The sequence below is a fragment of the Nicotiana attenuata genome, chromosome 1 (genome assembly GCF_001879085.1).
Source record: "Nicotiana attenuata strain UT chromosome 1, NIATTr2, whole genome shotgun sequence".
NCBI classification, from domain to species: domain Eukaryota; kingdom Viridiplantae; phylum Streptophyta; class Magnoliopsida; order Solanales; family Solanaceae; genus Nicotiana; species Nicotiana attenuata.
Window position 1 is genome coordinate 57,875,485 of NC_031989.1, and position 13,580 is coordinate 57,889,064.

Sequence of the window (13,580 nt, forward strand, 5' to 3'; positions counted from 1 at the left end):
TTATACTAAATATTGGATAATATAATAAATAAAAATATATAACGAAAAAATTATTTGATGACTATATAAGTCCCTTTAATTTAATGGAGATTTTATTTATTAAAATTTAGACAATATCTATTCTATTTATATATAATAGGATAATCAAATAATTGTGATAATTTTAAATGTAACATCGAAAAATTAACAAAGTGACAAATATTTTTTTAATATTGACGGCGCATCGCGCGAGTACGACTACTAGTTACAAATAACGACAGAAGTATTTAGGAACCAAAAAGTGGATAGAGAATAAATTTAAACAATTTACTAAATAATACAAAAGGTGGTGGATGGAGTGGTGAACTAACCACCCAAAATGATAAAGGAGACGTGTCTCATTCCATACGCATGCATAATTTTGGTTCGTCAATATTTAAAACCGGAATTTAAGGAATAAAGTCCATATTTGAAATGCCTATCGAAAATCGAAAAAAATCTGTAGGGAATGCTTTTGGGTCGATGGTGATTTGCTGTCTCCACCTCCGCAATGGGATCATCAACCTCATATTTCTCTTGTGCTTTGCTGACATCTGTCTTTTTCTGTGTCCTCTTTGACCCCACAACTTTCCACTTTCTATAATTTCAAACTTCTTGTTAAATCTAATTACCAAAATGCCAAGTTCCAAACAACGTTTTAAGGTTCTTTTCATATGTGCTTTATGCTTTGCGCTAATTTCTTTTTGAATTGGTTATGGTTTAACTCGTCCGAATACGATCTAAACACACCTCTAGTCATTGGTGTACACTCAAGGAGGATCTTGGGTTATATTTCTCGCGAGAAAGGACACATAAGTATGTTAGAGATGACCGAAGAATTGGAGCCTTCATAAACACTAAAATCAATATTAACATTAGAAAATAGTTTGAGCAAAATAATAATCGGATTAATGAACACACAAACAATTTTTAAGGTTGTCTTGATGCCCCGATTTTGTTATTCACTCTTTGGCCTTTCCTTGTTGGAATCCAAGCTTCACAAATTTCAGAACTTAATGGTGATTCCATGAAGAATTGGAAAGCAAAGGAAGCTGAAATTATGAAGAACAAGACCGACATAAACGAGGTGAAAGTCTTCTGTCCAAAAAAAGCAGATGTATAAAAGATTTGGATTTAGACTCTTTTCACAATTGGGCTACAGGTGTTTTGGGCTCAAAGTACTTGTCCTGCCGATTGATGATATATTTTTATTGGGCCCAAATTCGTCTGAAGCCTCTTGGGCCTGCTATAGAAGAAGACAAGAGAACGTGTACAGATTTCTTATTTCTTGTAAATGAATTATTCTTTCAGTCTCTATCCAATAAATTTGTTATAGTATAGCTAATAGTCATAGGCCAAGTGGCATAGTTAGTTATTGAAAGATTCTTTTTTATTTGTATATAAGAACAAGTTCTGTACAGATTTGATCATCAATTAATATACAGAAAAATTCTCTCAATTAAATCTTCATTCTCTCGTTCTTCTAACATGGTATCAAAGCTTTAAGTGCTCGATCCTTCTTCAATCCATTTTTTTTATCCTAATCAACCATGGGAGACCAAGTCGAGCAGCCCTCAGCATCTGTCACAGCAACCAGCTCTTCTCAGATGGCAACAGTTGCTTCTGCACTTGTTGACTCCTCACATCCTTTTTACCTCCACCCTTCTGATTCACCTGGAATGCTTCTTGTTAACACTCCTTTTGATTGAAGAGGATATGGGGGTTGGAGAAGGGGAATGCTCATAGCTTTGTCTGCTAAGAACAAAGCAGGACTCATTGATGGAACATTTCTTCAGCCCAAAATCTCTTCTGATGACTTCAAGTCTTGGACCCGTTGTAATGACATGGTCATTTCTTGGTTATTAAACTCTCTTTCAAAAGCAATCGCAGAGAGTGTTCTGTACACCAAAACCGCCAAGGAAATCTGGGATGAGCTTGAAGAAAGGTTTGGCCAGAGTAGTGGACCACAACTTTATCACCTACAAAAGGAGATCAGTGAGTCAACACAAGGAAATTTGGACATAGCAGGATACTATACTAAGCTGAAAAAGCTGTGGGATGAATTGGACAGTCTGGATGTATGCCAACACTGTACCTGTGACTGCAGTTGTGGTGGTAAACTCAAAAACTACAAATCTCAACAGGATAGCAGACTCATTCAGTTCCTTATGGGACTGAATGACACTTATGCAGCAGCTAGAAACAATCTACTTCTCCTATCTCCTTTGCCTTCACTGAATCATGCCTACTCCTTGCTTATCAGAGATGAGAAGCAAAGAGAAGTGCAAATCTCTCATCATCCAGCTGAAAGTGCTTTTGTTGCAGCTCAACAACCCTATGGAGGACAGAAAGTCACACCTGCTAAGAAGTTCAACATGGAAACAAAGAAGGGAACTCTTTTGCAACTATTGCAAGAAGCAAAATCATACCATTGAAAACTGTTATAGATTGATTGGTTTTCCCTCAGATTTTAAGTTTACCAAATCCAAAAGATTCAATGGAGCAAAGAGCAATGCAGCAGTTTCAATGGAAACATCAGATACTCAGCCAAATAGTGCAGGAGACTAACCCATGACACAAGATCAGTTTCATAGCCTTTACCAGTTGCTTCAACAAGTGAAAGTTGGTTCTCTAATTGAGCAGACAGATGAGGAGACAGTGTCTGCTAATTGTGCTGGTATACCTCACTCTTTTTCCTCTTCCAAAACATATATCAGTGTTTCTCTTCAATCTATTTCTTGGATTTTAGATTCAGGTGCTTCTGAGCACATGACTTCTGATTTGCAGCTTCTATTTAATGTCAAACTCCTTCCTAAGCCAGTCTATGTAAAGCTGCCTAATTCTGCTAAAGTGTTGGTTTATCAGGCAGGATCAGTAACCATTCTACCTGGCTTTACTCTTCATCATGTTTTGTTTGTGCCACAAGTTGTGTTTGCAATTTCGTTCACTTCTCATTTTCTCCTCTTTTGGTGCAACATTGCAGGCCCCTTCACTGAAGAGGCCAGTGGTGCTTGGTAAAGTCACTAGAGGGATATATGTCTTCAATTCAGTCTACTCAAGCCAAGTTGGTCCAGCCAAGTTTCTCAAGCCTAGAGTAGTTATGTCTAATTTAATCAAGGCTTTTAGCCATTCTGTTTGTAGTCAAAAGTCTAGTAGAGCAGTTTCCAATTCTACTATATGTTTAGCTTCTATTTCTAAAGATGTAAGTTTATGGCATAATAGACTGGGACATATGCCCTTTTCTAATATGAAATGCATCTCTTCTATTTCTTATTCTTCTTCTCCTTCTAATTTTCAGCCTTGTGATATTTGTGCTAAAGCTAGGCAAGTCAAGTTACCTTTCCCCTCTAGTTCTATAACAACTAAACAGATTTTTGATCTTATTCATGTCGACACTTGGGGACCTTACAAAACACACACTTATGATGGTTACAAATACTTTCTCACTATAGTGATGATTTATAGTAGAGCACATTGACATTTTCTTACTCAAAACTAAGTCTAATAGCTTTTACACAATGACTCAAACATTACTTAGCCATAACTGAGAGACAATTTCACACCAAAGTAAGGTATAAGATCAGATAATGCCTTGAGTTCGGGATCCAGTCCCAGTACCTCACAGTTCTTTGCTTCCAAGGTATCTTCATCAAACAACTTGTGTTTTCTCTCCCCAACCAAATGGGGTTGTTGAGAGGAAGCACAGACGTTTACTTGAAACTTGCAGGGCATTACTCTTTCAATCTAACCTTCCAGTCAAGTTTTGGGGGGATTGCTTGTTGACAACAACCTTTTCAATTAACAGATTTCCCTCTAAGGTTCTAAAGATGAAGACCCCTTATGAAGTCTTATTTGGTCAACCTCCTAACTATGGTACATTAAGAGCATTTGGTTATTTATGCTATGCTTCCACACTACCTACACACAGATCCAAGCTAGATCCCAGATCAGTTAAGTGTGTGTTTTTGGGGTATCCTTCTGGCAAAAAGGGATATAAGCTTCTTGATCTACAAACTCACAAGGTCTTTGTTTCAAGGGATGTTGTTTTTCATGAACACATCTTTCCCTATACCTCTATCAAGCCCCTATATACATCAGGTCTGAGAAGAATGGGCGACCAAGAACTCCAAGATACTCCCGTATTTGCATCATGTACAGGAGTTGAGAAAGAGGTTCATAAAGACAAAGTTCCGACATGTTCCCAGAGTCCAGAATGAGCCTGTCGATGCATTGGCCACTCTATCATCCATGATTCAGCATCCAGATAAGAACTTCATAGACCCTATTCCAGTAAAGATTCATGATCAGCCAGCTTACTGTGCTCATGGCGAGGAAGAAGTAGACAGAAAGCCTTGGTTTCACGACATCAAGGAATTTTCGGCCGAAGGAAAATATCCAGAGNTGTTGTTTTTTTTTCAGTTTTTTTTCAGTTTTTTTTCATTGCATTCTGAACTGGTTCCTTTAGGTGATCTTAATCATCCCTAATTCCAACCTGTTCATGTTTTAGATTTGTAATGTGAAAAAGGCAAGGATTATTCAACTATATCTGGAGTTGGACTCATTAACGTGTTATCTCAATCTATGCTTACGTGTTAATTATTGATGCTCTGTTCTTGGCAAAATACATAGTTTTTTTATTGATCTTGCATTCGAATCCCTGTTACACACCTCTTTATCACGGATAATTTTTTACACACACAACCTTTTAGAAGTGTGTCAATGACACGCCACTTTTGTGTTTGACCACCTTTTCTAAACATAGTGTGTGTCACGCATGAATAAGGTTGTGACATGTGTCACTAACTTAAAAGTAGAAAAATAAAACGAATCCATCCAAGTCTTATTTAAAAATAAAGAAAAAGAAAAGGACTCTCCACCCAATTCGTCGGAGAATCCACTCCGGCCATTACTGTCGAGAGNTTTTAACTAATCTGACTACCCACTGTTTTGCTTCCCCTGTGTCCCCTTCTATCTTATCTTTTTCTGCTCTATCTTTCACCAACCAAAATCTCCTAAACACCATTTCTCATATTTCTGAACCTACCTCCTTTTCTCAAGCTTCCCTTCATCCTGGTTGGCAGGAAGCTATGAACCAAGAACTTACCGCTTTAGAAGCAAACAAAACTTGGGATATTGTGAAACTACCTAAGGACAGGAAAGCATTGCCCTGTAAGTGGGTTTACAAGGTGAAATACAAGCAGGATGGTTCAGTAGAGAGGTTTAAAACTCGGTTAGTCATCCGGGGTGACATACAAGGGAAGGGATTGGTTTCAATGAGACCTACTCCCCAGTTGTTAAGATGACCACCATCAGATGTTTATTGACAGTGGCGGTTAAGAAGCAGTGGGATGTTTACCAATTGGACGTCAACAATGCTTTCCTCCATGGAGATTTACAGGAGGAAGTTTACATGAAGTTTCCAGCTGGCCTTACCCCTCCCACCCCTGCTCATGTTTGCAAACTGCGCAAATCTCTCTATGGTTTGCGCCAAGCCTCTAGGCAGTGGTATGCCAGGCTTACTGCTGCTCTGAATTTCAAAGGTTACTCTCATTCGCTCAACGATTACTCACTCTTTTTCAAGAAATCATCAGGCCACACTACCATCATTGCTGTCTATGTCGATGACATTTTACGATTACCCTACATAACTTAATTCTCTTAAGGTGTTTCTAGACTCTGAGTTCAAAATCAAGGATTTAGGTCAAGCACATTACTTTTTGGGTATTGAAATCATCAGGGAAACACAAGGAATTATATTAACTCAAAGGAAATTTACCTTGGATCTTCTTTCTGAATTTGGCTGTTTGGACTCCACACCAGCTTCTTCCCCTCTTGATCCTTGTTGCCACTTGCGTATGAATGAAGGTGATCTTCTACCAGATCCTTTCATCTATCGCAAACTTTTGGGCAAACTCAATTATCTAACTCACACCCGTCCTGATTTGTCATTTGCTATGCAGCACCTCAGTCAATTCATGCAATCGCCTCGTCGTCCTCATTTTGATGCTGCTTTACGTTGTTTACGTTACCTTCTTTTGGACCCTGGTTTAGGGATTTTTCTTTCATCTAATCCCTCCTTCAAGCTTGTTGCTTTTTGTGACTCCGATTGGGGCCGATGCCCGGACACTCGCCGGTCTATCAGTGGCTATTACATTTCCCTTGGTTCTTCTCCCATTTCTTGGAAGTCCAAGAAGCAATCTTTGGTGTCCCTTTCCTCTGCAGAGGCAGAGTATCGCTCTATGCGCCGAGTCATCGCAGAACTCACATGGCTTCTCCGTCTTCTTGAAGACCTTTCTCTTACTCCTTCTATTCCTGTTCCTCTTCACTCTGACAGCCAGGCCGCTATCCACATCGCCAAAAATCCAGTCTTTCATGAACGCACAAAGCATGTCGACCTTGACTGTCACTTTGTGCGACAGCAATACCTTGCTGGTCTCATCTCCTTATCCTTTGTTCCCTCCTCTTCTCAGATTGCCGATGTTTTCACAAAACCCCTTTCTGGTCCGATCCACAAGACTATTTTGGGCAAGTTGGGGGCTGTTTCACATCCCTCCATCTTGAGGGGCGGGGGGGTGTTGGAATCCAAGCTTCACAAATTTCAGAACTTAATGGTGATTCCATGAAGAATTGGAAAGCAAAGGAAGCTGAAATTATGAAGAACAAGACCGACATAAACGAGGTGAAAGTCTTCTGTCCAAACAAAGCAGATGTATAAAAGATTTGGATTTGGACTCTTTTCACAATTGGGCTACAGGTGTTTCTTTGGGCTCAAAGTACTTGTCCTGCTGATTGATGATCTATTTTTATTGGGCCCAAATTCGTCTGAAGCCTCTTGGGCCTTCTATAGAAGAAGACAAGAGAACGTGTACAGATTTCTTATTTCTTGTAAATGAATTATTCTTTCAGTCTCTATCCAATAAATTTGTTATAGTATAGCTAATAGTCATAGGCCAAGTGGCATAGTTAGTTATTGAAAGATTCTTTTTTATTTGTATGTAAGAACAAGACTGTACAGATTTGATCATCAGTCAATATACAGAAAAATTCTCTCAATTACATCTTCATTCTCTCGTTCTTCTAACATTTCTACTACGTGAATGTAGTTTGACATGTTTATTTGATGTGATGATCACTTTGGTGGTCTTTTTCAACTTTATATGGCCTGTTGACCTTCTTCATGTTACGATGCTCGATAATCATCTTTCGGATCGTGATAGACTAGTGCTAGGTAATGAATATTAACGGGGCAATCTGTAACATGGAGAGGATATAATTGTGTCCTTGTTGAGTGGTATATATAGTTGCAAAACAGATTCAGGAGTGGTTAATTTGTATTTCTTGTTCGTCGATGTGAAATGTTTGCCCTCAAGTAGATCTTGCTCTCTTACATGAGATCACCGAGGCAGATCGGTCGACCTAGGAGATTTCGTGAACAATAATCGCTTATCATACTCAGGTTCATGCCTTAGTTTTTGACTATTGTATATTCAAGCTCTTTATAGCATGCTGACTCATGTACCAAAAGTAGTTTATTGCATAAAACGGTAGGTGATAAAAAGTATGATAATAGTCATTTGAAAATATAGAACAATCAATATACTAGAGATGAATTAGCAGAGTTGAAGTTATGATGACCAAATTAAATAGTGATAGATGCAAACGACATCGAAGATATAAAACGCAATCTATACAGTGTATAGACGTTAAAGTAACAGTTTAAAAGACCAAAAAGTTGAGACTCATTCATGACTCACCTCGTGGCAAGGATGGAAGACCGAAAGTGAACACAAGGAGAGTAAATGATGGAAGTGGCAATCCCGTAGTATTTCTGAAAAACAGCACCAAAAATTCAAATACCCCAGTGGCAAATTGAATGTTCCAGCACCTTCAGCAACGTAATTACTAGTTAGCACACTAACACTTGACTGCAAAAAATGCATTGGAACACAAAGGGAGTCCACAAACTGAACTTGTGGCTGTTGTCTCTTTAACCTGGATGCTCGTCCACTCTCGCACATACACTTCCTTAAATTGCCCTCTCTTAACTCTCTATCTCTATCTCTATCTCTATCTCTCTCTCTCATCGCTTTACTAGCTAACTTTGAGAGAGAGACTAGACTCTTTAATTAATTTGTCACCCCAAATTCCATGGCCGCCAGCAGAATTTCCTTTACTTCCAGTTCTCAAACCATTTATTTCCGTCACAGCCCATTTCTTGGCCCAAATCCGGTTTTCCCAATCTCTTCCTTTTCTCGTAATCTTGGCACAATTCTCAGGTCTAGGAGAAAACCCAGTTTCACAGTTTGCTTTGTTCTGGAGGATGACAAGTTGAATACTCAATTTGACAAGTTGAATGCTCAATTAGAGACTGGTACAGAGGAGATTGAAATGAAAATTGAGGAGCAGATCTCAACGACGCGTTTAGCGGAAAAGTTGGCTAGGAAAAAATCGGAAAGGTTTACTTATCTTGTGGCTGCCGTTATGTCTAGTTTTGGGATTACTTCCTTGGCTATTATGGCCGTCTATTACAGATTTTCGTGGCAAATGGAGGTATGAAACACTCCATAATTAATTCCCAGTTCACTCTTCTTCTCCTTTTTCTTATCTTTAAATTTTTTTATATTTTGTCTGTTTTTGGTGTAGGGTGGAGAAGTGCCTTTAACTGAAATGTTTGGTACATTTGCTCTCTCAGTTGGTGCTGCTGTAAGTTTTTTCTTTTCTACTATCTTTTAGCGTCTGGTAATACATGACAACCAGAGATATAAGTATCTCCTGTTCATTTCATATGATATTGTATATAATTGAACTACATTAAAACTTAGACACTACTATAGTGATTATGAAACAAAACGTTAAGCTGCTACATATAGGTGTATCAATCATCAATGTTTTCAACTAGACTACTTTTAAAGAGTTGTTGCAAGTCATATTGATAAAGAAAAATGTCTAATGTGTTTTACATAAAATTGAAAGAGGAGTGAGTACCGATTAGGACTAGGAGACTCATTTATGGTTGACGAAGTTGGATGTTGTTCGAATTTCAGGTAGGAATGGAGTTTTGGGCAAGGTGGGCTCATAGAGCGCTTTGGCACGATTCTCTTTGGCACATGCACGAGGTTTGTGTTCTACTTTCTAATTTGGAGCTTAAATGCTTACTAAACTATGCTAATTTTATAAAAATCTCAACTTAATTAAATCCTTTCTCTTACCTTAAATTGTTGCAGTCACACCACAAACCAAGAGAAGGACCTTTCGAGATGAACGATGTGTTTGCCATAATCAACGCCGTTCCAGCAATAGCCCTTCTCAACTATGGTTTCTTCCATAAAGGCCTCATTCCTGGCCTCTGCTTCGGCGCTGTATGTTTCATTTCACTCACTCTTCACTATTTACTGTGGTTTTAATCTTTACCAACAGCGGTCTGGAATATTTTTCTAAGATCAGATTACTATCCATGTAATGTACAGTCAGACCTCTCTACAACAGCATTCCTATGTAACAAACACTTCACTATAAAGGCCAAGTTTTTTCGAAACCATTTTCATGTTATGTTATAATATATGTTCTCTATAACAGCACTTTGCTATAACATCTAAAAATATTTGGAACAAACGAGGCTGTTATAGAGAGATTTGACATAAATACATTGATCAAAAGAGAGGTATAGAGAAAGAAGCCCAACATATTAAATTGATTAAAAAAAAATGCCTTGTAATGCAGGGGCTAGGGATCACAGTATTTGGGATGGCTTACATGTTCGTTCACGATGGTTTGGTTCACAAGAGATTCCCCGTCGGACCTGTAGCCAATGTACCTTATTTGAGGAAGGTGGCCGCAGCTCATTCGGTAATTAAAGATGCTTTAAACTATAACTATGGCTTATAAAATATAATCTCAAATCTAATCAGAGTTAGCATGATTGTTAAGTAGATATTAATAGTATTAAATCGGTTGGTAAGATAATTTCCTTAATTCATTTGTTGATATTTGCAGCTCCATCACTCAGAGAAGTTCAATGGTGTCCCATATGGTTTGTTCTTAGGACCAAAGGTGCTCTCTCTACTCTTTTCCACTCCCCACACTTCCCTTCATGTTCATAAGCTTTTTAAAATTACACAAGACATTGTGTTTTAATTTCAGTAAACAAGGGAGTAGTATATAATAATAGGAAATACTAACAAGTGGAATGGTGATTGGTGCAGGAATTGGAAGAAGTAGGGGGGATTGAAGAATTGGAAAAGGAAGTGAACCGAAGGATAAAACTTTCAAGGGGATCATGAATGATTGACCATCTTCGTGGGGAAATTTTTGGATGTATTGAATAGAGAAAATGCAGCTCTATTGATCATGAAATGAAATTTGTATTTACTTAGGCTCTTATTCACTAAGATACATTAGAAATTATTAACCAGCGATCTCCCCCTCTCTCTCTCTCTGCGCCCGCGCATGTGCCAAGTCTTGGAGGCTAATAATTGAATGTCCTGTGGCTCTTTTTTTTTTTTTTTGTTGGCACGACTGAAGAATGATATTTGGAAAATGTAAAATAGATCTGTTGTGTTAGTAGACTTTAGAATTGAATCAAGATGAGTCTAGTCAAAATCAATTAAACTTGTTACGATACCAAATCAAGTTCGAGCAAGCTCAACCAAGTCAAATTAAGTTGAACTCGGTTAGGTATTGAATTTTACTTGACTTAGCTAGCGTTTGGACATAGATTTTCAAATTTATTTTGGAAATTTTGATTCGGGTGAAGTTTAGTTTGAAGACGAAAATGTGTTTGGATAAATTTTCAAAACATATTTTATCTTTTTTTTTTTAAAAAAAATATGACTTATACCCACAAGTTCTAAAAAATATCATAAATAGCCAACGTACCTTTATCGATAACATTCATTATAAAAGGATATTGTTAGTGTTTTCTGTCTCTAATATTTTCTCTCGACGCACGTTAACGTACGCTTTGGAAGCCATGGGAGGGAGAGGCAGACCTAAGAAGAACCTTATGAAGGTTCCGATTATAGATCAACGATCAACGAAAGCAAAAAATGCTATTTTAGAATTGTTTGTTTCACTAAAGAAGTGAGAATTGAAGAACCAAATGAAGCAGTCACTCCGAGAAGCATGCAAAGTGAACAGAGCAAGGAGGAATCAGATCTAGCTCGCAAAAATGGCAAAATGAAAGATGTAGATGTTACACTTGTAGTTGCACAAGCTATAGGAGGTGGATCTGGAAGCGGGACAACTCAAATACAAACGAAGACTCCGAGCAACAATGGAACAGTACCATGCAGCTCAGGTACTGTTGAGAACAGTAAAATTGCTGAATTAGGAAAAGATAGCAAGACTCAGACATGGGCAAATGTGGTGGGGGTAACAAATTAGCGATGAAAGATATGAATCTGCAATTTATTGCACCGGTAATTCAGAATGATGAGAAGATTGTGAAATTAGACCTCGAGGATGTAGAATAGGAAAATGATAAGTGGAGTTCTGCGATTGTGCTTTATATGATAGGAGATTTACCTACTATTGGAGCAACGGAAAGATTCCTGAGCTCAATGGGTAAATTTTCAGTGAAGCCACAGATCTACTATTATAATGATGATTATTTTGTGATAAAGTTCAGTAATTTGGAAGAAAGAGATCAAGTACTATATTTTGTCCCTCATATGGTGAACAATCGTCCTATAATTATGAAAGCATGGTCAGCATATTTCAATTTGCATGATGAAGTACTAAAAACCGTTCTCCTGTGGGTCAGATTTCCCAATTTGCCGCTCAATTGTTGGAGTATGAAGTCCCTAAGCAAGATAGGTAGTGCTTTGGGAAACCCTGTCTATGCTGATGAGTGCACTACTGGATCAATTAGAATCTCTTATGCAAGAATGCTAATTGAAATGGATGTCACTAAACCACTGCCTAGAATTGTGAAGCTGCAAGATCCAAAGGGCAAAACAATACTGCAGGGAATTACATATGATTGGGAGCCAGCATTCTGTGCTAAATGTTTGAAAATAGGCCATGATTGTAATGAAGTCAAAGCGCCACAACCACAGAGAATGATATATCAGAGGAAGGTGAATAAAGGCAAACAAGTTTGGCTCAGAACTGATAGAGATGGCTCAAATGATAAAAAACAGGAGGCTGAACAAAGTAAGAAGAATGAAGCAGTCCAAACATCAGAACAAGGGGAAAAGACAAAGGACAATGAGAAACAAGGAAAGGAAGATGGGTGGATAACAGTGCAGCCAAAGCTAAACAAAATGAGGAGCAAAACCTGGTTGGAAACAATGGATTCCAACCTCTGTGAAATGATCAACAAATAGTGATCCAAGCACAAGTTGTATGCAGATGAGGAGTGTAGGGGTGCAGGAGCTGTATCAAGGTACTCATTTCATACCAGTATGAGTGTGATCACGTGGAATGTTAGGGGGTTGAATAAAAGTTATAAGCAAAAGGAGATAAAGGAGTTTATAAAAGTAAATAAAAAAGCAGTAATAGCTCTAGTTGAGCACATAATAAAGGAACAAAAGACTAGAGATGTAATGAAGAAGATTGCACCTGGATGGCAATGGATAACTAACTTTAGTACAATGAACAAAAGTAGAATTTGGGTGATTTGGGATCCTAGAATCTATGTGTTTGACCTAACTAAAGTTGATGAGCAACTAATACATGGTCAGCTCAGAACAGTCTCAAAGTTGTTTACAATTGGATTTACAACAATCTATGGGTTACATACCATCAAAGACAGGCAGAGTTTGTGGAGAAAGTTGAGACAGATCCATATTACACAACATGGGCCTTGGTTAGCAATGGGAGATTATAATGCTGTGTTAAATGACCAAGACAGACAACATGGCTCTGTGAGACAAGATATGGAGACAAAAGATTTCAAGGAGTTCATGAAGGATACTGGGATGAATGGGTTACAAACTGTAGGAAGGGAATATACCTAGACAAATAATCATACTTATAGTAGAATAGACAGGGGATTGGTTAATGCTAACTGGATGCTGACAATGCCAAGCTTAAAAATACAGGTGCTAGAACCATCTGTGTCTGATCATTCTATACTTAAACTAATGATTACACAGATACAGAGGAAGAAGAATAGGCCATTTAGATTTTTAATTGTTTAGCAGATCATCCTCAGTTTATACAGCATGTTGAGCAAGTATGAAGTGTAGATGGGAACAAAAGGAATGATGCAGGAAGTACGGAATAAGCTCAAAAAGGTCAAGGAGGTTATAAAAGGGATAAACATACAACATTATCAAGGGGTATAAGATATAATTAAAGAAGCTAGGAAGGAGTTGCAAATTATTCAAGAGAAGATGAGTGACAGAATGCAACAGCCAGACTTAATTGAGAAGGAGAAAAGTTTAAAATGTGAATTAGAAAAATGGACACAGATTGAAGAGAGTATCTACAAGTAAAGATCCAGAGTCCAATGGCCGAAATTGGGAGATTCAAACTCTGCTTATTTCTTTGCACAAATGAAGAACAGGAATAACTTGAATGATATTCAGGCTCTAACAAATGACTTGGGGATCCAACTA

The 13,580-nt window shown here is 37.9% G+C and overlaps 3 protein-coding genes across 3 annotated transcripts; all 3 read left to right on the plus strand.

The window, feature by feature from the left end:
• On the plus strand, window positions 1,755-2,453 carry LOC109236375. The gene has a single exon (XM_019402550.1). The coding sequence runs from the start codon at window positions 1,755-1,757 to the stop codon at window positions 2,451-2,453; it is 699 nt and encodes a 232-aa protein (XP_019258095.1).
• Window positions 7,941-10,600, plus strand: LOC109227191 (beta-carotene hydroxylase 2, chloroplastic-like). The gene is made up of 7 exons (XM_019392255.1): window positions 7,941-8,568; window positions 8,662-8,721; window positions 9,063-9,134; window positions 9,243-9,377; window positions 9,739-9,864; window positions 10,012-10,068; window positions 10,221-10,600. The coding sequence occupies exons 1-7, from the start codon at window positions 8,167-8,169 to the stop codon at window positions 10,296-10,298; spliced, it is 930 nt and encodes a 309-aa protein (XP_019247800.1). The 5' UTR covers window positions 7,941-8,166; the 3' UTR covers window positions 10,299-10,600.
• On the plus strand, window positions 11,577-12,344 carry LOC109236384. Its single transcript, XM_019402560.1, has one exon. The coding sequence runs from the start codon at window positions 11,577-11,579 to the stop codon at window positions 12,342-12,344; it is 768 nt and encodes a 255-aa protein (XP_019258105.1).

Bases quoted from the DNA above. Each gene is read 5' to 3' on its own strand.
- LOC109236384 (XM_019402560.1), top strand. From the start codon at position 11,577: ATGGGTAAATTTTCAGTGAAGCCACAGATCTACTATTATAATGATGAT.
- LOC109236375 (XM_019402550.1), top strand. From the start codon at position 1,755: ATGCTCATAGCTTTGTCTGCTAAGAACAAAGCAGGACTCATTGATGGA.
- LOC109227191 (XM_019392255.1), top strand. From the start codon at position 8,167: ATGGCCGCCAGCAGAATTTCCTTTACTTCCAGTTCTCAAACCATTTAT. The intron at 8,722-9,062 runs GTAAGTTTTTTC...TTCGAATTTCAG, and splicing joins CTCTCTCAGTTGGTGCTGCT to GTAGGAATGGAGTTTTGGGC. The intron at 9,865-10,011 runs GTAATTAAAGAT...TGATATTTGCAG, and splicing joins AGGTGGCCGCAGCTCATTCG to CTCCATCACTCAGAGAAGTT.